A 25,226-nucleotide genomic window follows, 5' to 3' on the forward strand; every position below is an offset into this window, starting at 1 on the left:
CCAATCCACACATTTTGCCATTGTCATTTCTCAGTGGCTGCCAGACTGTGGTTTTCTCATTTCTTCTCCAGCAGTTCAATTTCAGTTGGCTGTTGTAAAGCCATGGTCTGTTTACAATTAAATAATATGCGCTGCAACTGCCCTCATGTCCAAATTATTTAAAATGACTGAGTGGTCGCTCATTCCTTCTCTGGTGTGACCACAGTCAGTCAGAATTGGATTCATTTTCATTTCTGCTTTCCTCATTAGCAGCAGCCAGGTGTTTGCCAGGTTTCCGCCACTCTGCTGTTTGGCAAATGGTGGGTCAATGCGCAGCTTACCTTTGAAGTAGGCAAACTGCAGGTAGTCGTAGTGCAGAGGTAGGTAGTTCTCCATGGGGGAGAGGCGACCGGGACGTGTGGCCAGGTCCCTCACACACTCGTGCTCGCAGTGCAGTACCTGGGTGAAATGGTCTGAAACATACAAGGGCAGGGCAGTGGGGGGATACGTGAGCAGCTGGTGATATCACAGGGTTCATTTCATACAGGAACCTGAGACACATACCACGGGTCAAACTGGGCTTTGGATACACATCGATGTTTCAGCCAAAAATACACACAACAGGGAGGAAGGGTGTGTGTGTTTGCTGGTTGTGGGAGGTGGGCTTGCTGGGTGGACACATGCACACCAAGCTTCGATTTTACACTGAACATGTACTGAACACATGCCGAACCCTTCACAACCCTTCACGCCCTGACATGTCTGGATCAACCGGATAATTACATACTCAGACTAAGACTGAGGCCGTACAACTTAATTGACTCCTTCAGTTCAGCTATCCACTGGCTGACTTGGATTGATCTGAATGTTTTTCATTTGCTGTTTGAGATCTAGCTACATTGTTTATTTTTTCTTTTTGTCAGATATGTTGGTCAAAGTAAATATGCAACAGTTAGTAATACAAGACATAAATATGTTGAACTTGTGTTTATACAGGAAAGCGATGGTGCTTTCCAGACCATTGCACTGCGCACGGCACATCCACAGTGACTCTTCTTAGTGCATTCCTTTTGAATGAAGCCCACGTCACTGCAATCCAGCGGCTTCTTTAAGTATGTTCACCACTCACAGGAAAAAAAGAAAAGAATGCTTTCCAATGTACATTTGGTTATAGTCATTATATTGGTATTGTTTTCTTGCCATTATGTTCGTTGAGCGTGTGATTCAGATCAGTATGCAGGCTGGAAACCTTCAGATGTGCTTGATCAAAGCTGTGGTAGTAGAGCCGGCCAATTGAACACATTTACATTACAATTAGTGTTGTTTACAGTTCTCTGTGAAATTTTTCTTCTGACACCACAATTAGCCATGGGCAATGAAGTATCTGTTTGAAAACAAATCATGAAAGTTTCTACGCCCATTCCGGCTTAAATGAGATCAATTCAGGGAGCTAATCTGAGAAATCTGTGAAGTCAGAGCTAGGTGTCCACATCATGCAATGCAGTTTAATTTCACTTAAGAAGCTTCTAATCCAAAAACCTGAAGACAATCCTCACAAAAATGTCGTACAGGAGAGGTCAATTTACAACAACTGTATAAGATACTTCTTAAGTAAGTAAGTTCCAATATAAATTTTTTCAGTGGATACAGTTTGTATCTTTGTATCTTTTATTTTTATCAGTTGTTTTATCAGTTGAAGCTTCAAAACAACAACCAAGTAGCAAATTTGATTTTGGGGAGTTGTTTTCATTCCTTCGTGTGGGCATTTCAAAACAGCCCTCCAGTGGCTGGGACAGCGGCCACATAGGAGATGGTGGTGAGGACTAAGGTTGAGTTTGTGATATTATCAGGCCCGGTTGCCCTTGCAGAGATGAGTGAAGACTTTTGAGGAGGAGAGGTCATGAAATTGCTGAGGAATTACACTGACAACCGTATATATCAATGCTGGTAGAATGGCTTCCAAGCAAGCCAAACAAATGGGAAAAAGTTACCATAGGTCAGATTCTTTAAATTTATTTATTTATTTTTTTGTTGATATATCCTCATGTCCTTGTGCCTTGTGAATAGCAGTTCATATTCACATGCATAACTTGAGTCTTAGAGATAGGTGAACTGGTGACCGAACATTACATTGCGAACAACAAAAACTTACCTTCCTGCTATAATAAATGTATAATTAATAATAAATTATGTGTACCGGTAGCACCATTTGGATGGCTATGTGTGATTTTTTATAGGCTACCCAAAAGTACACCTTCACCTCCTCCATACCACATTATGTGCCCGTACCACCAAAAGGTGTAAGATATTGAAAAGAAAACACTTCAACTCGCGAATGCTTTTTGTGAACTCGTCAACACTTTTCACTTGTGAGAATGCAAGTGGCGTCTAACTGGAAAATACAACAAGGAAATCTGGACGTTTCTAAACTCGCAATGATTTCAAGCGACAATGTAACATGCTACAAATGTAATTATTAATGGTTGCATACTGGGTACTACACTGAAAAATAGCATGCAGTATACAGTATATACTTGTGTAGTACGCAGTACACAGTATGCAGTAGGCGGTTTCGAATATAGCCAGTGCGATTTCTGCATCGTACTTTTTGCGTCATGTCCTGCCTCCTGCACGCTCTACCCAGGTCCCAGGTGCCGCCCCTCACCTAAACCAAACCAGAGTATTTCCAGTAGGTGTGAACGTGTCTGTCATGGACAATCTCCTGTTGTGTGCTACATGTGTGAAAGGGCAATTCCGGCCCCTTCCAGGTTTGTTGGTAGGGTTTCCCCATACAGCTCTCAGTTATCATGCAACTGATCAGGCACCTATGAGCCACTCTAATGACGTCAGTGAAGACCTGCCTATCCTCCAACTCGTGTTTCACTGTGGGATTTGTTGTGTGAAAAATTGCCCCAGGCATGTGATTGTATCTTATGATGGTGTGCTCCATGTCATTAATTTAATTTGGACTGGATGAAGAACTGCATTCCATAAGATGACCTGACTTCTGTCTACATAAGCAGCCCTGATAAATCAGAAACAGCCTTTTCTCTTGTATGGTAATGGAACCAATTTATATATTATAAATTGCATCATCACATTTTCCACATGACCTCACCAAGTTTTCCCTCGTCTGACCCTGTCCTCCCATGCCCCCTGAAGGGTTTGTCATTCACAGATGGGAACCCATTTCCAGCTGTGCTACTGTAACCCTTGCAGAATAGCCAGGCCTGCCACATCACCTTGGGCTTATAAAAATGCAGAGATAAAATAGCCCATAAACTGGACACACTGTCTCAAAGGTCTGCTACTGCTTGAGTGATAATTGGCATAGATTTGGAGGCACCAAGTGTTCCAAGATAAATTACAGACACTCCAGCGAGACAGTTATAAGCAGAGGGATGGGGGGTGGGGGGCATGTGCCTGGGCTCATGTTGCTATTCCCGAGCGTAACTGACCGCTTTACGACAGAGCGCCGGAGAGTTCCTGTCTCTATTTTTTTTTACAGCCCTGGGGTTTTATGAGAGAGAAGTGTTACAGTGGGAGAGAGCAGAGCTGGTTTTATTGGTCACGTTTCAGCATGGCGCTCAGCTCTGGCAGAGGCTCAGGCATCTGACTCTGAACTGGAGTCTGGACACTGTCACGGAGTGAGCGGGGCCTGTTGAGCTTGACGTCGGCTGCCGGATACTCCGTGCAGGTCTCAACTCCCACGCAGTAAAGAAAACTTTCTCACCCACATCACAAGAGAGCGTTGCCATCTCATTTCCACACAACAAGCAAGGATTAAAAAAGCACCCACAGCAGCTGTTTTTTAATAAGATGTCGATCTATGCCTCTACTGTCTTTGCTGCACCTAAATCCTGATTTGTTTATGTCTTTAAAAACAGCATATATCTTACATCTGGATTTCATTCATTTCTTCAGTCTAATGTAATGCCAAGAAACCATTTGTTTGAGTCTCAGTACAACATAAGGCCTTGTATTGTAGTTTTATGTACTGTATTGTACTTTTATGATGGGTCTGTATAAGAATGTACTGGAATTGATTCATAGCTGAAAAACACAAATTAAGAATTAAGAAGTGTTACATTCTTAAGAAGTGTTATATGTCATTATATATTTAGAGAATTATTTTATTCAAGGAAATTGCAGATTTATAGAGAAAATTGCACTTCTATATATCATATTAGTGTTATCACATCAGTATCATGAAGAAGGTATACCTTTCACCTTTTTCCACTGGCCAGTCGAGTGAGTGGCAGCTGAGTGGTTTGATTTGAAATGCTGTTTTTAATGGAGGTGGAAACTTAGGCGTCATTTCTAACAGGCACCCCTGCCCCAGTTTGCCAAAACAAGCTGTTCCTTACCTTACCTCCGGCCTTACAAATGAAAAGCAGCCGTGACTTCTTTTTTCAACAATTAAAGGATGCCTCTATGTCCATGACAGGAACCTGCTGCGTCCATGTGTCCCTGGAGCGCAGTGCAGTGGCCACTGTTCTTAAACAACCCTTTCCACATATCACTATGCATGCTCTCCCTTCGCCCCATGCCCCTGGTCCAAGCCTTACCAGAATAAATGGGAGCTCACATTTTGAACCTATTGAACATAATGAAAAAAATACTTCAATCTGATCAGGTATAACAAAGGCAAGATGAAGCCCTTAATGTGCAGTATTGAGGGGGCAGCTGATACTGGTGGGAGGAAATCCATCCACCCACTGTCAGAAGTATTACCATTGGTATTCCTGTTGTCTTAAGTATGGCTAGTGCTTATAATAAGAGCCTGGTGGGGGATGTTTTTCAATATTGCGATAAACACATTTAAAACAAATGTGCAACAGCCAGAATTCTACATTAAAACCTTGGCCTGTGGCCAAAGACAGGCTAAAATTCATATATCGCATAAAACCATTAAGACTAACATTAACATTTACCATCCCTCCGGAGGTTTACGCATGCCACATTGAAACACCCAAAGGGATGAAATAAGAGACATGTAAAATATTCTGACCGTGTCAGCCCATAAAAGCAAATCATGCTCCACATGTAAGATTTAATGATGGCTGCTGAAGGCTTTCCAGCAGAGCACGATATGGATAAACACGGGGCAACGTGCTCAGGAGGAACTAAGGCAGCCGCAAGGGCAGAGGCAGAGTCAGCCCCTTGGACATGAAAACCCCAAACTCACATGCCCAACCAAACTCACACACTGAATCAGTCTGTAGGTGCCTGCCATCCGTTTTCATGTTTTTCTATTTCTGGGAGGGAGCATGCTGAATGTTGCGGCTAGTCTTTGGCCCATATTGTATCCATATGCTGTGCTTCGGTAAACCATAAGCAGCCTGAGTCTGGATGTGAACAAGCAGTGCCAGGGGTACAGATCCATGGGTGCAGTCGAGCAACATGACTGCAGAGAGATGATACAGCCAATCTGTACAATGAGAAAACTGTGTGGACAATATACTGTTCACAGAAGCACTTATGAAGCTAGCCCCTATTGTCTAAAAGACTGCCTGGCTGTGTAATTCAGTACAGGCTCTCACAGATCTACAGACACTAACAGGGCCTTTGGGTTCCCCTGCTACCATTCTGTATAAGCATGATACCAGGGAGGGGAGTTACATAGATTACTGAAGCGTTGAGGTGTACAGAGAACGTAATACCAGAGATGAGCTCGTAGAGGCTGGGGCGGTACTGCAGGTGATCGTGCTCGTCGAACCTCTGCGGCCCCTCGCACAGTGCCCTGCATTCCACATCTGCCTTGTAGTACTCCGCCAGAGCCTCCTCGAAGAGCTTGATGGCCTTCCCATAATCCCCTCGGTCATAGAACTTCACGCCCGCCATGAAGGCTTTCTGCAAACAGAGACAGAGACTTTACTATCACACTTGCGTTTACGGGACCCAAAAACAACTCGTGACTGCCGTTTTCCCCACTTGTGTATAGTGAGGCCTATCTCCAAGGCTCCCGTTGGTCAGAATGCATCTTGCCTGCAGTGCCTTGGGTAGACCTCTATGGGTTTTGTGCTCCCCACAAACAACATTTAATCATCTAAACTTGTCTCCCTTGACCACTGCACGCTGACCACGGTCAGGCCGTTCAGTTATGACCACGGCCGCAAAAACTCCTCTACACAGAGAGGGTGGCCACAATGCACAATTGGCTTAATTATGATGGTGCTGCAAGTAGGGGCAGAGACCACAGCATGTCCACATGGTGCTGGCATGTCCAACAGAGTCTTATACTTAGACTAAAAGAGGCTCTCTGTCTCTCTCTCTTGATCTTTTTCTCTCTCTCTCTCTCTCTCTCTCTCTCTCTGTCTGTCTCTCTCTCTCTCTCTCTCTCTCTGTCGTAGCAATTCTCATGCACCTCTGCTCACCTGGTGTGGACGGGCCTCTCTGTCAATAAAGTGCTCCTCCTGCACACCTTCCATAGCCTTGTATTGCTCCAGATTCTGGCCCATCTCTACATGCTCTGGGTTGGCCTGGAAGTAGGTGTGTGCAGCTGCCGCTGCTTTGTCCAGCTGCTTCAGCTGAGGGAGACAGACAGGGGAAGAAGAAAGCGCATTACTACAGATGACCAGCAGAGACCGCTGCCGAAGCCAGTACAAGCATGACGGCTTCTTTTTAACCACCAGAATCACTGGGAAAGACTTGGAACAAAAAGATTACGTCATTTCCACACATAAAACTAGTCTTTTCCATGTGTTTTCCTTACATACAGCCCATTGTGAATTACTTTGTCAGAACATTTGGCTGTTCTCTATCAGTGCTGTCCTCTCTCGGTACAAGACTATACTATTACAATTTCTCTTTCACATGCATACACACACTGACGTATAAGCATGTACAAACAAATACACAAATGTTTTTTTTTTAATGGGAAATCAACTTAAAGTTTTCTTCTCAGTTAATGAATCCCAGGGAAATTGTTCAGTTGAACATGATAATCAGATATGAAGTGGATGGTTCTTACAAGGCAGACCCACTAATGTTTGGTTTGTCCAAATACTTTCCCTGAGGTTATTTTCAGTCAGAAAACCACACTAAGAAAGACCCAATTCAAAGAATTGAATTCAGTCATTTCATTCATCACTAATGACTAAACAGCTGAAGTACCCTCAAATAATCCTCTGAAGAAAATGGGAGAAGGTTAGGATGTAAACTGAGCCCTGCGTCACCTCAAGGACATTGCTATTGGCAGAGAGAACCCACACAGACACTTGATTCCTGGTCTCCAGCTGGGACCGGGGCGTACCTCACTGAATTACTGTGTTGTAGCAGTTGTAAGTACAGGACACTGAATTGATGATAGTATTCAGGTTACTTTGAGTACCGGACAGTAACTGAGGCAAACAAGGTCCACTCCCCTTGTGGACGAGTCAAAAATGAACTGTATCGCAGTCAGTATCATTTACATGCTACAGCACAGTTCTTCAAATACAAATCTTTCTTTCATGGAAATAAATTGTTGGTCTTTGAAATCAGCAATCCCTGGATTCCACCTCATTATTTCCATGCTTTAGCAACAGCTGAAAATCAGGTTGTGCACTTTTTTTATCTCCAATACATAGGTATATATCCTGTAAAGAGAAAAATGCCTCAAAAGGAAAGCAGTGAACAATCTCCTCCTGTTGACCTGCCAAGCACCTCTGGCCACAGTGAGCAGTTTCTTGATTAAAGTAAACATAGTAATGAATGCATGTAAATAAAACTGATACACATATTGTGTAGCATTTGGGGGCACATGGTCATGGGGTCACTATGATCTTATTGTAAATGGAAAGCCAGCAACTGTTATTTCATGGTCTTGGCACACAACACGGTCTCCTTCCTGAAGCAGAGTATACCGGTTCAGTCTCTGTAAACCTTTTCATTAGTTTAATATGTTACTTATTAAAGTACCAATGCACTCCTGTTTTTAATTAATTTACTGGCCGGCCATGAGAAGCACAGATGTTGCCAGCAGAGCAGCTTCTTTGTCTCCTTATTATACGGTCCACTCCCTGCTTCTTCCAGCAGCTCAAACCAATCCATCTTCAATCGATACATACAGTAGCTGCTTTCTTTCACAGCAGCCAAGTCTGCAACACAGATTACATTCCTTGATGTATACCAGGAACATTAAACATGATACTCCACATCATTGCTGGGCTATTCAGTGCACCACTGTAAAAACTGACAAACATGCCTGACTTGAGAAGATGAAGTGTGCATATGTTTAACTGTGGCTGGGATTAAAAAAAAAATCCAACACTTTCATCAGACTTGTTTTTATATACATTAAAGCAAAATCAGCCACAATTTTTTACACCCTCTCCAGATGTGGCCAATCATCTCCAAAGAGGATCCCTGCCTTTGTACGGCTAATTCTTCACAGGAAAAACAATGTTGCTTCAACTGGATCACTGAGCAGATTCCAGATGTGACACGTCTGCTTAAAAAGAGCTCACAGTGGGGGCAGATTACATCATTCTCAAGTTTGAGCTGAGTGAAATTCATCAAGTGCATTCCCACAACAAAGCTGTTCCATAAAAAAGTTTAGCATTCTCCCAAACACATTACAGGCATGGTGCAGCACGATACCTGAATTTGACAATGACATGCTTATTTAACTGGGATAATTAGTAGTACTTGTGAACAGACAACAAACTCAAGGAACATTTCTTTCTGCCACAGTGAGATCAACGGTATTGCAAGTCTGTCATTCATTAATGTAAGAGGAAAGGTTGGAAAATAAAATCAGATTGCTAGCTTCCAAAAGCAGACAAAGCTTTGTAAGCCTGAGTGCAGGTTTTACTTTTTCTTGTTAAAGAATATATCACCCTTGATGTTTTCATTTTTAAGATAGTTAGATATCTTAGAAAATAATGTAATTGCAGATGTATGCTGCACAAAATTATTAGTATTCTTAGTTTATCATATTATATTTATCAAATTGTGAGGGACACTGCAGTTTATCTAAATGTGGCAAGAAGGGGCCTGAAACACATACCCAGCACCAAGAGCAACAAGCCCTTTGTTTACTGATGCCTTCAGGATACACTGGCCAAAGGTGTCTGTGTTCATGTGAAAAAACACCTTGACTACAAAACTACCTATGCTTTGACTGGGTCCCACATTTTGACGCCAGGTATGGCCAGGCCTGGAGAGGGGTAAACAGGGCTACTTAGGGTGTCCCTAAGACTGCATGAGCATCTCTCCTCTACAAAGACTTTCACACTAATGGCTGCTCCACCTCCGGGGGGCAGGGGCTGACCATTTGCAATGGTTCTGCTTTTCTTTTTTGCCTCTTTTTTTGCACTGCAGCCAAGGTTTTGCCCTTTTATCTCTAGCAGAAGAGCAGGGCATGGAAAGCTTGGGGAGGCATGCTTGGCTACCTCTGAATGGCCAAAGAGCACGCAGGCGTCGGCCACATTCCTACATAGTTCATCTTCATCTGCTGCTGGAACCCTGGAGCCACAACAGGGCATTTTTGTGTCCCATCCAAATGCTGACTTCTTCGCTTTTTTATATTACTGCATGGCAAATAATACCACACCAGGACCTGAGACTGTTCAGAGACCTAGCCATCCGGAGAGCAAAAACCAGACCACCTGTTTCTGAGCTCCACTCCCTCACTGTTGTTCTCAGAAAGGGGACGCTCCGGTCAGCAGTCAGGATAATCCCCATAACTGGGGAATTGGGACAAGCACGCCACTGGCCATCCAGACACGAAAACAGACTCTATGTTATTACTATCTGACATGCTATTGGTCGTGGCTATCTGCAGACATGTATGAATCACCCTATTCCTGACATTTCTTGACACTACCACACTAAGCTAGGTTGGAGTGCCATGGCAATGAACTGTTTTTAAACACAGGACATATTTTGCCCTGGTGACACAGGCAAAAGAAAGGCTACCTTTTGTCTCCACACAATTAATACACAATGTCAGCTTAAGGAGCTAGGGTGGGATATGTCAGTGTTGATTTAAGTCACTCTGAGGAATGGCTCAATCCATTGTTTGTGAAGCGCATTTTCACTTGTTTCCCAATCATACCTTTAATGTAAACATGACTGTCAATATTATAAAATTGTTACTTTAGGTTAATAGCCATTGCTCTGTTATCATGCAAATATCACTCTAATGCTTTTTTTTTTGCAAAATAGCAGAAAATAACTGATGCAATAACTGAAATAACTGACAGGCTGCCACCTTTCTTCACAAATTCAAAATTTTAAATTCTAATTCCAAGACTTACTGGTTTTATGAGTCAACACCTGTAAGCAGTAATTTACACCCAGCTCCCAAACACACTGAGAGCTGTCTGTCTGTGGATGTTTGTGTTTCTGCATTGAAAGCAAGCCTGTATTAAAAAATAAATACTGGCCAGCATGAAGGGGTAGGACAGTTCAATGGAAACCTCAGAGGAGCTCAGGCAGCCCCTGAATCCTTACTCTCAGAAAACCTTGTAAAGTGGGTTTAAACAGCGGCCAAGTTTAACCTCTATTAACATTCTGTCCTCTGAAGCTCAAGGATGTGCCGCAAACTTCACAAAAATGCAAGCCCTTGTTGTGGAGCCAAAGACGCAAGTCTGTGATAGGCTGCACATATTCAACCTACAGCAAACGAGCGGGGGAGACGCCTGCGTGCTAAATTCAATTCAATTCAATTCAATTTTATTTGTGTAGCGCTTTTTACAACACAAGTTGTCACAAAGCAGCTTTACATTGTTCCCAGGCCTGAGACCCCCTTAGAGCAAGCCTAAGGCAACAGTGGCAAGGAAAAACTCCCTAATTAACAGGAAGAAACCTTGAGCAGAACTCGGCTCAGAGGGGGAGCCCATCTGCTTCTGGCCAGCACTGGGCAGATAGAATTATAGACAATACTTAAAGTTGTACAATGTACTTTAAGACATTTAAGTCTGATAGACAAAGTAATTAACAACAGAGTAGTTATAAAATGTATCACAGAATGTCTGGTTCTTGGCACACAGTTGGCTTGATAGGCAGGGCAGCAAGGTGGCTGGACTGTAAATCGGGATGTGACGCTTGAGCTACAGCTCCAGGCAAGAGCCCGGAGCAGGGACAAGAAACAAATAGAAAACAGTGATTAGCATGTGTGTAATAAGGAAAAATCCCTACAGATAAGCACTATGGCAGCACACCTAGGGGACGAGAAGCAAGGGGCCAGCACAATCATGAGGGTGACCCTAAGGCAGTCAACACCAGACCACAGCTGGATCAGATGAACACAGGGTAACCAGGCCATGATGTAGTGACAGCAATGACCACTTAATCCACCAGAGACCCTACGATCGATGCCAGCACCGTGCTGTGTCCCTCAACTAACAGATTTGAAATAAAGATAAGTTTTTAGTCTAGACTTAAAGGCGGAGAGAGAGTCTGCTCCCCGAACTTCGGTGGGTAAACTGTTCCACAAAAGAGGGGCTTGGTACGAAAAGGCTCTACCACCTATGGTACTTTTACCCACTCTTGGGAATGTAGAGTTCGTTTTGGAGAATATGGGCGAAGAAGGTCCTTAAGGTAAGGAGGTGCAAGCCCATTTAAAGCTTTAAATGTAAGGAGAAGTATTTTGAAATCATTGCAGTATTAGCCAATGGAGAGAGGCTAATACTTGGGTGATGTGCTCAAAGCACTTTGTTCTGGTTAGAATACGAGCAGCTGCATTCTAAAGCAACTGAAGGGGCTTTAGGGTGGCATATGCACATCCTGACAAGAGGGCATTACAGTGGTCCAATCTGGATGTAACAAAAGCGTGGATTAGTTTTTCAGCGTCATGTATTGATAGAATTTTCCTGATTTTGGCAATATTCCTCAAATGAAAGAAAGCAGTCCTGGAGGTGCTTTTCATATGTTTCAAAAGAGAGCTCAGGATCAACCATGACACCAAGGTCTTTGATTGTTGCACGGCCAATGGCTACAGTGGCTACAATGGCCCAATCTCTTGGAACTGCTACAGAATGGCCTCCTGTATACACACTGGGCAGGATTAAAAGGCCTTCAAGAGACAGAAAGGCCCCCAGGCATAGCTGCAAGGGCCTCAGGTACCTTGTCAAATGCGAGAAACTCCTGAAAAATGGAGATGAAAAAATAATACGGGGATCAAAGAGCACAAACAGTGCCTGAGGACAGCACAGATGAGAAGCTTAGCCCCTACTGCTAAGCATCATGACCCCGGTGCTGCCCTGACTACACTGATAACAGCCATGTCTAAAACATGACATCAACTGTAACAAATGTATCCCCACTACTGTCCAAATTGAGTAACTACAGGCCTTTGCGTATACAAGTCACAAATGTGTTGGGCACCCCGGTCTATAAATGAAGATAATTTGACATCAGAAACATCAAATCTCCAGTTTAGTACACAGAATCCTGGTCCATCACAGTATGCTTAACTGATTGCTGGATAAGCCAAAAGTTCAGTTTGATTTGCATGCTGTTCCAAATTTGTGTGTTGAATGTACTTACAAAGAGGGACCAGCACCCTAGATCTTTTAGACTTTGAATGAAATAGAATAGTAAAATCCATTTTTGTTGCCCATTAAGCTCTAGTGCAGTCATTCAAACAAACTGTATCAGTAGACTCTGAAAAACAAAATGCCTAAACACTGTTAGTATCATGGCTGACTATATGTGTACTGTGGATGTGGTGTACTGCACTTCGTTCCCACAAGATACATTAGACTTAAGATTTCCAAAGCCTGTCCTTTGGCCAAGTGAGGAACTCTTTGAGACAGTTTAGTTGAGGTTGTTAATTAATTTAGTATCCCAAGTGAAATGTTTGCCACATGAAAACATGCACGACTGCAACCAACATGCAGTGACATTGCTATATCATAGTTATTGTACAATAAATACCAAAGCAGTTCAAAAACAGGCAGAATACACATAAACTGAGACCAAGGGTGTATTTAGGTTTATTCAGATTCAGACTCAGTAACTGTTTAGAAATCAACTATGTACATTTACTGTAAGCACTATTTATCATGATGGTGTAAATATCTTTGCAGTATGGAAATAACTGTAAAATTTTGTCTTTGAATAGTTAATGCTGCAGAGGCTCAGCCCTTGGCAAACACCGCTGAATTGATAGCCTGACTCCATACTTTCCGTGCAAAGACAGGAAAGAACAGTTAAACATGCCACCACGTTATTTATTTGCATTATTTCACAATGTTTGTAATTCTACATCACATACTTTTTGTATCTCATACAGAGATATGTCTCTGTCCTCTCTGCAAACTCAAGGCCACAACTACAGTGAACAACACAGAATCTGAACCCCTGACCCTTAAGATTCCGTGTCCAGGGCTCAAACAATTTAGATCACCTCTGTCATGAAAACCACACAAATTACCTCCAAGATAAAGAAAAATGTTGTTACAGAGAAATACATGACTGATATAGTCTGCTATGTGAACCATTCGTTTGTTTGTACTTTTATAGGTTCATAACACACGCTGGTACAAATCACTCTACTTACAGGCCATTTGTACCAAAGTCCAATGCTTGAATGAAAGTGATTTATACGCATTGACTGTCAACGTGTACTGTTTATTTTCACTGTAATATACCATTGATAGAGACAGACATTGTCTTTCCCCATAGTCTCTTTTGTTTCAACAGCAAACAACAGCCATGACTATATCAAGTGTCAGGTAAATCAGCAACAGGAAAAAAAACAAATGTCTATGAAATAAAGACAGATTTACTCTATTAAATTTGTCAAGAAACAAAACTGTAATTCACTTTCATATTTTTATACAAAACACTCTCAACTGTGTAAACTGCAATACACTAGCATTGTCCATTTTTTGCCTGCATGATCATTTGCCCCCCTCCCCCCAAAAAAATCTCCTTTAAAGTCTCATTATCGTTTGTGTGACGTGAAATATGGACAAGCGGGCTTGAACCGTCACTTTAAGAGCTTTTAAATGATCTGTTATGCTTCAACACTGGACAATGTGCTTCCTCACTCCTTTGAGAATGCTTTTTAATTCCTGGAAACCTGGAAAACAAACTTCAGGCACAGCGCATGCAGTTTGATAGGTTTCCAAAGCCGGTCCTGGGGCCATCAGAAAGCATAAGCGGGTCTGCATCTTCTCCACTGAGGAACTCTCTGAGACAGCTCTTTGGAGGGGAGACAAACAGGCCGTGTGCACACACAGGCTCTGCAACTCTTTCCTGTCTGACAGAGGCTTTGCTCTTTGGCAGCCAGGAGCAGGCTTGGGTGGAGAGAGCGTGAACAGCCAGCTCTGCGCCACAGCACAGATGAGCTCTCCGTTTTTCTCTCTCTGTCAGCTGCCTATTCTCTTGTCACATTTCGTACAGGTGGAGGTGGCACAGAAGGAACCAGGGACTTAGGCTTTGATAGGAGAATACAGTGACCGTGTATGTTATCATAATTAAATGCATTGAAACTCTGCAGATGAGATCAAATTCAAATATTGCATCTGATTGATGAGTGTGTTTTCAGGGTCAGCTCGCCTCATCCTTCTGTTGTTATATCCTCCTGCAACCTCTATTTCTGTGTGACTCCTGGTTTAGATGCATGATGCCTCCAGAGCTTGTTATTTTGAAGATAATTGGTTAAGTGGAGGAATTTGGGTAATGCAGTCTCTTTATCATAATTGGAAGTATACTGCAACCATCTGGAATTCTACCATTACAACGACCATGCTGCAAAAATATCCAGGACATTCAGGGGAACAGAAGAAGTCATATATCCACACTGTAGACATATTCTGTCACCTCCTTTATTAGGGTTTGAATCATTTGTGTGTCAGCTGTTTAGCTTTCCACAGTTTAAAGAGTGCTTTCAGTAAAATCTGTCATCTTGAGGAAATAAATGATTCAAGATACTGATTGATTCAATAAATCAACCTTTTTTGAGAGCACCTTTGACCATTAAAATATGTGACCGTTCAAAACATCCCAACTGCCGTTTCCGCCCAAACTGGGACCAGAACTAACTGCAACTGCTACTTGGGAGACTCGCCCCTCACTTCTGAGTGCGGCAGTGACAGTGGATCCCTCAGAGCAGGGTATGGGGGGTGGGAGTGGGGGATTGGGACTTTCCTCTGGATGACGTCATTCAGACAGAGATAGCATCCTCCCCTCCAGCTTGCCTCCCCTCTGCTGACAGCTCTGCACACTGGTCCTATTCTGCCTGTCCTCACCGCACCCTCCAACCACGCATGTTGATTCAATAAGGTAATGTCTGAGGAATTTTCAAAAAAGGCCCATGCACACAGCCTCCTTTATGAAGGCTGTGTGCACGGAGGGACAAACTCCAAGACAGGGGGTTCGGGGAGCAGCCCATGCCTCCCTGGGCTTTGGAGAGCTGACTGTACAGTACCCTACAGTCCACACAGAGTGGCATAGTCTCACCACTGTTAGCAGAGCAAGAGCTGACTTCCATCCTTGTATGTGTGGTCTGTTTCAGAGCAGGGCACTTTGGGTGCCGTCAGCCAAGGCCTGCTGGCTTCAATTAGGACATATCAGGCCTCTGCAGGGGTTCACATGGAGACAGGAGGGAAGGCAGAGTAGCGCTCAGAGGAGAACCAAACACATCACGCCTGACGTTTACAATTCAGCTGACATGATGTTATTTCAGAGTCGAATTCCAAAGCAGAGATGACCACACTCCTCACTTCAGGGGCAAACACTGTCAGACTGGTAAACAAGACCAGTGAGTGCCGTGTGGGAGCTGTCCCTGTTCTGAGGACCTGAGGATGCGGAATCTAAACAGCGAGGGTTCTTCACCTCTCGCACCTGACAGGTGAAGTCATGATGTTGCATGACAAGCACTTTGCCACTTGACCATCCTTGCCACTGCTGCACCCAGATAGCTTCGATATGGTACTGTACTGTCAGACCAAGAGCAGAGAGAACAGGGATGGCTTTGTATCCTCCACCCTAAAACAGGGCATGCATGTGCATCAAGCTAGCTGTGAAAAAAAACTACCTTTTAAATCTCTTCCTCTCACACCTGCGAAGCTCTCATGGAGTGGAACATTCTCTCCATGCTCCCAGGAGCTTCTGAAAAATGCCTGTGTTATTTTTAAACCCCTGGCTCCCCTCATTTCAAACGCCCACTGTTTCCACCATGCATGAACGACCCTTTCTGTGTGACTGCAAAGATCCCAATTAGCTATTCACAACATAAATGCTTCCAACACTTTTTCCACTCCCTCCCCGTCACTTCGCATGCCTTGCTGGCTGAATGTGTGAGCCTACACATCAGCTCACGTTCAGAGCCCTTACTCTTGTTACGACATGGCACGGAACTTCAGTAGCCACCTCTTGTCCATTTCAACCAGAGCTGTGACTTGGGCCTCAGAAGCAAATTCCCTACCATACAGGCAGGAAACTTCTGATCAGGCCCAGCTTGATCGGCAATGCTGGGGAGCAGAAACCGCATATAACTCCCTGCATTGTCTGACAGTTGAAACGAACCTTGCGAAACAAGACGTTATCTCGTTCTTGTTAAACCGTGTTTACATTTTGTGCAATAAACATCAAATGGACAGATTTATGAATGGGCATATGAGGCCTATATGGAGTGAATGAAGTCAGTGTTTCTATTGTTAAATTTACAAAGAGAGGGGGTGCTTGACTGCTAAATGGAAGTGTAAAATACAAAGCAGGCGTGCGCTGGCTGAGACTTTAGAACAGTTTGTTCGCACACAACAAGCCTTTAAAAAGTTGCAAAGAAGGCTGAGGGCCCTCTGTGCCCAGACAATACTGCCATTCATTCAGCCGGCTATGCCCTGTCTCGCTGCCTCTCTCTGGAGAAATATAAAATGTATTAGTTCAACTTCACATTGAAATCAATCTGCCACTCTGACTTTGAGGAGCACCATAAGGGCTGTTAGAGCATATGTACTTCATATTGCCTGTCTCAATTTCCAAACTCTTTAAAAACGGGAACTTCCCCGCATAAAAAGAATAGCTCATTTAATAGTATCACCAGAACGGTCTCCTAAATGATATATTTTCTCAAAAACAGTTCTTCTGCATGCATGAAGTGGTTTCAAAGTGAGGAAGTACTGTATAACAACACAGATCATTTCATTAAACATGCAAAACATATAGGTTGAACATGATTAAAAATTTTATTCAGTATTTCAAAAATGCTGCTTATGTCAGAGTCCATATTTTAACTTAACTCCTTTGTGGAATAATGTCAAAATAAAGACTACACAAAAGCTGTATGTGCAGTTTAGTGTGTGTCCCACCTGCATGCGCTCTCAGAAACATAAACCCATTAAGAATGTCTCAGGCTGAACCTGTCTGCATTTGAAGCACATCTGCAGATACAAGTCACTTAGTGTAAACCATAGTGTCTGGTCACCTCTTACATTCTCACTACAACCTGCTCCCTGTTGGGAGTTCCGACAGCTTTGACGTTTTGGCTTCCTCCACCTAGAATGCAAGTTCTCTCTCTTTATACTCTTGACCAACAGAGCATAACTAGCAGAGAAAGCAACAACTTCAGTATGTGTGCCCCTACAATTACAGGATCAGCACAACGGGAGTAACTACTATACATGTCGAAAAAGTGAGTTGTTTGGATTTTGTGAATCAAATGTAATAAATTAACATGTAGACGCCATCACACACCCTAACGTGCACTTATGTATTGTATGGCAAAAAGATGGCAAACTGCATCAACACATAATTTTGCTAATTTCTTATTTCCCTTCAAAAAGTAAGGGCCCTGCCCACTAGCCCAAAAACATATTTGACTTGAATTCATACAAAGCCATCATATGGCCCATCTGGTGTGTGCATGGTACATCCAACTACCTGGGGTTTGTTTCCAAATACACACTTGGCTAGCACACAATAAATTTCAAACTCCAGTTTGAGATACAATACATTATGACAGTAAGGTAAAGTAAGTCGCTTTGGATAAAAGCGTCTGCTAAATAAATAAATGTAAATGTAAATGCACTGATGATTTTACAGAAAGCAGCCCCTGGATCGCTGACAGCTCTTCAAATTACTTCAAAAGTAAGTCAGAAAAGAATGTAACATCCTCCACTCCTTCACAAACACATTTTACTTTTACTGCACCTAACTTCCTGAAGGGATATTGTTTTGAGTACAGTGTACTGCGGTCTATCATTAGCACCGCTTCAAACCAGGAGGGCAGATGTGAGAAAGTCAGAACAGAATTCTGCTCCCACACTTGGTCCACTGGGGGAGGTCAGCCTGATTTGCAGCTGAGAGGTCTGAAATACATGGAGAAACTCAACACTGGGGTCGCAATTCCCTCAGAAAAAAAATACCCAGTCCTGCTTTTGAGGGCTACATGTTTCTAAAGAGGACTTTCAGGACCCCTCTGGAGCACTGATGCATCAGGAGATTTGGTTCTGTAACTGAGAACAAACTTGCCAGGGGAACAGCAGGCCCACTCTTAATGAACGTAGCCCACTACTGTGCTGTTTCAGTCTGTCTGATAAAGCATTCGGTACAGAAGGCAGCATGGGGTTATTTAAACGAGGGGTGGAGGGGTCGGCTGTTATTTTTGGATGAGAGGAGAGCTGAGCTTTGACGGTAGCCTGGCAAGCAGCTTACCTGGCAGACGAGTCTCCCAAACACAGAACGCTGTGATGGACTCTTCCTCGGGGAAGAAAGTCCCCTGAAGAAAGAGGTTACCCACAATGAACAAAGAAAATAAGGAAGTTATATAAAAGGAATGAGAGCTCCCCAGAGATACATTCGAGATGTGATCCACTCAAACGGGATGACAGCTCCAGGAGCTTTTGGTCATGTTTGGCTTGTGACCACAGGAAAGAGACGCAGATGCAGACGTGTTTATTTTCTGAACCCTTCTGTAGAAGGATGAGTCACACTGGTTAGAGTTTATTAGCAGACCAAAATTGATGCTGCTTAAGAGTTAAAATCTTGTGCTTATGAAATCTGTTTTTCTTCTCTAAATCAGACTGGGACAGTTTGTAAAGGTCACTGCCACTGCGGCCACCAACACTAGTGGAGACAATTTTTCAAGTTATCATGTCCCATGGATGTTGTCCAAGACAGACAAAAATATTCCTTAAATCCACTCCTGCCGCTTCCTGGAAAGGCAACGCTAATGATGCGGATGGGATTCTTCCTGAGATGTCCTGACACAAGCTTTTCATGGCATCTAGTCTGGTAAAGAACTTGGTCTGGTTAACTGTACAATACTGTCCATCTGACAGTATTGTACAGTTAACCCTGTACAATGTATGATTTTCCAATGTAAAGAGGTGGGTGATGGCCAAAAGATCAACCTTAATTGAAATGGTTCCTCCCACAGTTGTGTATATAAACACAACAACCTGCTAAATTGAGCAGCACCAACTCAGCACTTTGAACATACTGAACTTTGAACTCAGCCATTTGAACATACCGAACACATTTAACATGTAAAAACATAGACATGGTGCAAAAATTGCAATACCAGGTGTGATCTTTTGAAAACTACTCAAGACAGAATGCAATGAGACACCACAGCCCTAGCACATACCGTATCACTACAGAAACAGCAGCCGTCTTCCTCCCGATAAGGAATGAACAAGGAGGATGAAAGCTCATATGTGGCCCGTGGCGAGCTCAGCCCAAACATATTACCAGGCGCCCAGTCAGTTCCCCTCAGGGTCCTGAATGGATATATAGTGGAAAGTCAAAGGTCATTATGTTGCTACATTTCATCCTCCTTTTCACACTCACTTGTTCCAGTGACAGTATTTGATTTACCACTTGGTCATGGCTGTGTAGTAGGCTCTTGCTGTTGATGAAGAGTGTGAAAATGGGGGTTTGAAAAGAAATAGCCATAAATGACTGTATTAGGGGTTGTTTGAAGGACAAGCAGGATATAAAAAGGGAGGCTGAGGTCAGGGGGTGGGGTGAACTATAGTGTCTGGAGTAGAGATTTAGGGCCTCGCTGCTTTCTCAGAAATTCTCAAGCACATGTTTCTGAAGGCTCAGGGCCACAGAGGTGAGGCTTACCAATGAGAGGTCCCCCATGCCTGGCTCGAGGCCCTCAGACATCTGTGACTCACACTGCAGAGCAGACGCGGCCCTGCTGGGAGGCCCAGGCCCAGGCCTGGGGTCTCCACAAGGCATGATGGGATTAACACCACTGAGCATTTCCCAGCGATTAAGTCACGAGCATCCAGTCAATTCTGAGGTCATGAGCACTCACGATGTTATGGAAAAACCCTACTGCCTCTCTAGGTGGGTCATAATTCTTTGGGGCTGAAGGATTTCATGAAATCAACCGAAAATTATCAGAGGTCTCTCCAGTTCCCAGCAGCTTTCAATGAGTCAGAACATCATGAGCAGAGGTAGACCCCCCCCCCCCCCACACACACACACACACACACACACACACACACGCTCCAGGGGGTGACACGACTAGTAACAACATCCCTTTATGAAAAGAAAAACAATCTTTGACAGCACTAGGGTCCCAAAATCCACAAGAATGATCACAGGGGAAACTTATTCTGCATGGAATCTATGAATGGATTTATTCTGAAATCTGTTGAATGTTCCTCCTGTCTTTTTCAAAAAAAAGGAAAGGCTGATGCACAGCATGTGAATGCAATCTGGGCCAGCTTCAATGCTATGAAGTGATTTCACAAGTTATCTAACATTTGGCCACACTGACAATCTTCAGCTGGGAAAAAAAAACAAAAATTGTAAGATCATGGTCCATAAACCACCTCAAAACACTCATGGAACTCAAACAGATTAGAGCAGAATCAGTCAGCTGTATGCAAAAGCATTAACATGTTCAAAACCATGAAAGATCTATTGCTCTTGGAGAGAACAATTAGAGGAAAGGTCACTCCATTTAAAAACTAAATCTTTTAGCGGGTCTGACATCCCCCATTCATAAAGGGAAACCTAATGTGTGCAGTGAGGGTGATTTGTGACAAAGGAAAATGGGCAATCAGTGAGGAAGTACCAGAAGTGCCAGTATCGGGATCGGGATTTTTTGATATAAGAACTGAACTTCAAATGATTTTTTTAATTGACTGAACTGAAATGGAACTTACCTCAGCCCTGTGGGGTACTAGTGCACCATATGGAGCATGAGCATGTTCCCACTTGTTGTAGTAATTGATGACGAGCTCCTCAGCAGCTAGTGTCAGAGGCCATGAGCTGCCCCCTCACACCGCCCCACACCATGCTTGTGGACACCTCACCCCCCTCTGTGAGCAGTAGCCAGGATTCCTGGCATTCCTGAGTGGTGACGGCTTTGAGGGGTCAAAGAGGATCCCCGGGGGGCCTTACGCACTTCCTTTCAATAACAAGTCAGGGGGCGAACCTCAGAGAAAGGGATACCTGGTCGATGGGGCCACCCAGAATGCACAGCGGTTCCCTCTGTCTGCCTCACAGATACAGTATCTACTGCTGTTCAGAGAGAGCCTTTGCCACAGGACCCATCTAACAGGTGACAGTTCTGTTGAAGCATGACAGTCCCTTTGTCACAGTTCCGTTGCTGGTTTCTAAATGACGGGTTTCTGATGAGCATTTGGTTTCCTCACTAAGGATCACATGGGCAAATGTGAGCAGGTCAGTAGGTTTGCACAACCACTGTTTTAAATACTTTGGGGTAATTACGGTTGTTGCAGGACCACAGGAACTCTGTAATATGTGCAACATTTTCCCTTATCATTTAAATGGACAAACAGTTTAAACTAAATTTTAGCACTACAGCAATAAGTACAGTACTGATTGTCCCAGCAACAGTGACAAGTGAGGTAGGCGATAGCAGTGAAGCAGCCTTCCTCTGTGCGCTGTGTATCAGCTTCTCCAGCTTCCGCAGAGCAGCCATGAAGTGTGTGTGCAGTCCTGGAAAGAGTTGAGACACTTCTATCATCTCTGACTTCACTGTCTCGGTGTCTGGCCCCAGAGGCCTGGCCAAGTGTTCCGCCGTTGTGCAATTTTACGACTGCGAGAGAGGGCACGTGCCTCGCCGCAGCAACGCACCCATCTGTCTCCTGCTTATTTTAGCCCCACGTCTGTGCTCTTGATGGCCCGCTGCAGATCTGAAGGATGCTGTAATTGACCTCTCCTCGCCTAATGAATGGTTCCAGGGTGACTGCCCTGCTCTCATATGGAAAGAGCGCTCATGAATAAGGGATAATTTTTTCTTTTTATATCCTTTCGGTGTACACTTAAAAGTTACGGGGTGCCCATACAAGCGCTCTATAATTAAGCTGCGGGGCTGTATGACACGTGCGGAAAGGGGAAAAGACCATATTACATGGCTCAGGACTGTAATTGCGCAGATACCCTCTTCATGGTTTCCTAATTATAAAACATTTTCCAATTTCTATTACAAACTCAGGGCTTCATCATTCACTTCAGAGTCATGGCACATGATATGGTTTTTGTGTTCTACAAAAAAAAAAAAAAAAAACTAAGGTATCTATGTAACTCTGAGCCTATAAAACAACATTTAGAGGCTAAATTAATAAGCATAAATTCTATAGCCTCCATGAAACAGTGCAGTCATCTTTGATAACAAAAGGTTTTGTGGTGCACATCTCACTTTCCTTATCCTTTTATTTCACTTTGTATGTTTTGGACACTGTTTGCAATTTCTTTTCTTTTGCTTCATTTGTTCATTGTTCACAATGAAAACCCTCACAAAACCTCTTCATAAAATAAACATTTGTGAAGATATAAATTGTGAAAGCATGGCTGGGAGCAATACTGACATTTCCAAATGAAAGTCAATTGGTCTTGGTTTAGCTGTACATTTGGTTTTCATTCTTCTCCTAGTGAAAAACAGAAACCAGGCCTGCGGAAATTAAGCACTTTACAAAGCGAAACTGAGTGGTTAAGACGGCAACTGCACAAGTGCCACGGCGTGGCCTCATCTCTGCACCAGACCTGCAAGCTAGAGAAAGAGGACGAAAAAACCGACAGGGGAAACGCATGCTTCAGCTGTGCTCAGGGGAGACTTTCTCACCTCTCTGATTCATCATTTATTCCCCTTCCCTGCACTGCTGCCGAGTGACCAAGCATGTGAAAGCCTCTGGCTGCACATCAGGTGCCCGGTTCACTGCGCTTATTGTGTTGCGGCTTTATACACACCTGTGCAGGTGCAGAACCTCCAGCAATGTGAAATCAGGTCTCTACAGTGGCCTGCAACTCCTTCACAGAAATAGACTCAGAGGGGTATGATTCCAAGGGGAACCTGGGGACTCGTGAGGGCTGGGGATTCATACCATTGTGTTTTTTCATTATGTGATGCCTCCTCCCAAAACTAGCAAAGCTGACCAATTTTTCCCTCTCGCTTCAAAACTACACTGTGTACATAATGACAGCGGCAACAAAATACCATCCAATTTATTTTCACATTAATTCCAATTGTGACTGTGATCTGTTTCTGATCCCCCCACTGGTGATGGACATTTGAGACAACAGATGATTGATGTATGGACTCTCCATCACTGAGAGTAATCCATTGCCAAGCATATGTGGCCTCAAAGAAAGAGTCATCCTGAAGCAGTTAAGAGCCTGATCATCATCTGTCGAGATAAGCCCCTCAGCAGGGCCAGTATCACACCTGGCAATACTTTCCCTCATCCTCATTACAGAGCATAATAACAATAGCACTTCCAAAGGTCAATGTCAGCCTAAACAGCTTTCTTTTGGAAGATACTAGCTGCTGTGGAACGAGGTATCGCAATTAATGGCAGCAGAGTGGGGACAGCAGCACAAACATGCGCTCATCTCCTTCAAAAAGGACTTTCGGAGAAAGGACACTTTTAAACATGTGAGAATCATCCCTACTGGGTAGGAAACCTGTTGGAAAGGAAAATAGACATGTTCCACATCCACAACATATGGAGATAACCCAGTCCATCCATTACCCTGCCTGGAAAGCAGGGCTGTTCTCACATATCCCCAGTGCCGGAGGGGCTGGGGACTCCCCATTTCCAAACTGCCCAGCAATTATGCCGGGCTACACACTCATGGTACTAATTGGGCGCACAGAGCAAATAATGCAAGTGCTGACTCAAACATGGGGCCCTGACGCTATAAATATTTGGACATTCCCTCCTTGAATATCCCCCTCTCCCAGGCGACTGCACGCTGATGTATTCTGCTGATTCTCACAGCACTTCTGGAAACATTGAGCAAGGGATGAGGAAGCTAGACTACTGGGATTTTTGGATGAGTAAGGTTACGTTTGCCAATAGGGAATAGCTCCTTTCTTCAGAAAGCCTTTCTCAGCTTTGGCTTTTATCCAGAGAGGCTGACAGAGGCTGTAAGAATGGGACTGTTCGGTGGAAGTCTATCAGGTTTTTGCAGGTTTGGCTTTTAGGGTTACTTTGGTAAGGAAATACATAACAATCTATAAGGAAATGGGCTGGCATTGTGCAGCAAAAATGAGGTTGTATTTATACACGTAAATTATACATCATTTCAGTGAAAAACAAGTCCTCCTTCTCCAGGAATTCAAACTGTCTCATTTGTGGTGTGATGGTGGCATAACTTTTAACATCTGGATTCTTGTTCTTCTGAACAAAAAGGCTTTATGCCACCACCTCAATAAACATACCAAACTCAGCCTTTTATTTTTTACTTGTTACTTTTATTGTGTATGTAAATGATGCACAATTAGTGATTTTCCAGCTGACAAAAACTATGTGGTGCAAAGCACTAAAAGTGAAACCATATTTTCTTAACAACCGAAATCATTACCACGTTATCAAAACTATTTATAAGATCTTTGGGTTTGCCAGCTCACCAGAGGTGAAGACAAACAAAAGGTCTGTATTCATGAGACCATCTGCTATTTTTAAAAGTAATGTACCAGTAAAAATGATTCATCATTACAGCGCCATTTCCTGCATTTTTTTTTACCCTTTTCTTCCTCTGGTGCTACTGTCTCCTCTCTGCAACATTACTTACAAGGTTATATTTGTATTTGCAGTCTTTTGAAAGGTAAAATGCAGGACCCTGGCAAGTAGCACAGAGGGTGAACGTGTCCTGTACAGTGAAAAATGGTGAAGCACATCACTGACATAACAACCATGGACATTTTCGGTACACCGAACACCGGCATATTTATCATCGCCCGCCACAGTTACGCAAAGCCATTCCCTTGCACTGTAAATCTAGCTACTCTGCCATAACTTGTCAGCTTCTCCATCTTTTAAAAAAACACGGCTAACCATGGGTAACATGCCAGAGTAATTCATTAGTTCCAGATCAAA

The 25,226-nt window shown here is 43.5% G+C and overlaps 1 protein-coding gene across 1 annotated transcript in view; it reads right to left on the bottom strand.

Annotated features, from left to right (window-relative positions):
• The window catches only part of p3h2 (prolyl 3-hydroxylase 2), a 59,507-nt gene that overhangs the window by 8,718 nt on the left and 25,563 nt on the right, over positions 1-25,226 (bottom strand). The window contains exons 2-4 of the mRNA XM_036521531.1: positions 6,357-6,509; positions 5,643-5,832; positions 321-452 (exon numbers count right to left, since the gene is read on the bottom strand). Of these exons, the coding sequence (XP_036377424.1) occupies positions 321-452; positions 5,643-5,832; positions 6,357-6,509 (475 nt within the window). The remainder of the gene's footprint in view (positions 1-320; positions 453-5,642; positions 5,833-6,356; positions 6,510-25,226) is intronic.

Source organism: Megalops cyprinoides, chromosome 2 (genome assembly GCF_013368585.1).
Source record: "Megalops cyprinoides isolate fMegCyp1 chromosome 2, fMegCyp1.pri, whole genome shotgun sequence".
Classification (NCBI taxonomy): domain Eukaryota; kingdom Metazoa; phylum Chordata; class Actinopteri; order Elopiformes; family Megalopidae; genus Megalops; species Megalops cyprinoides.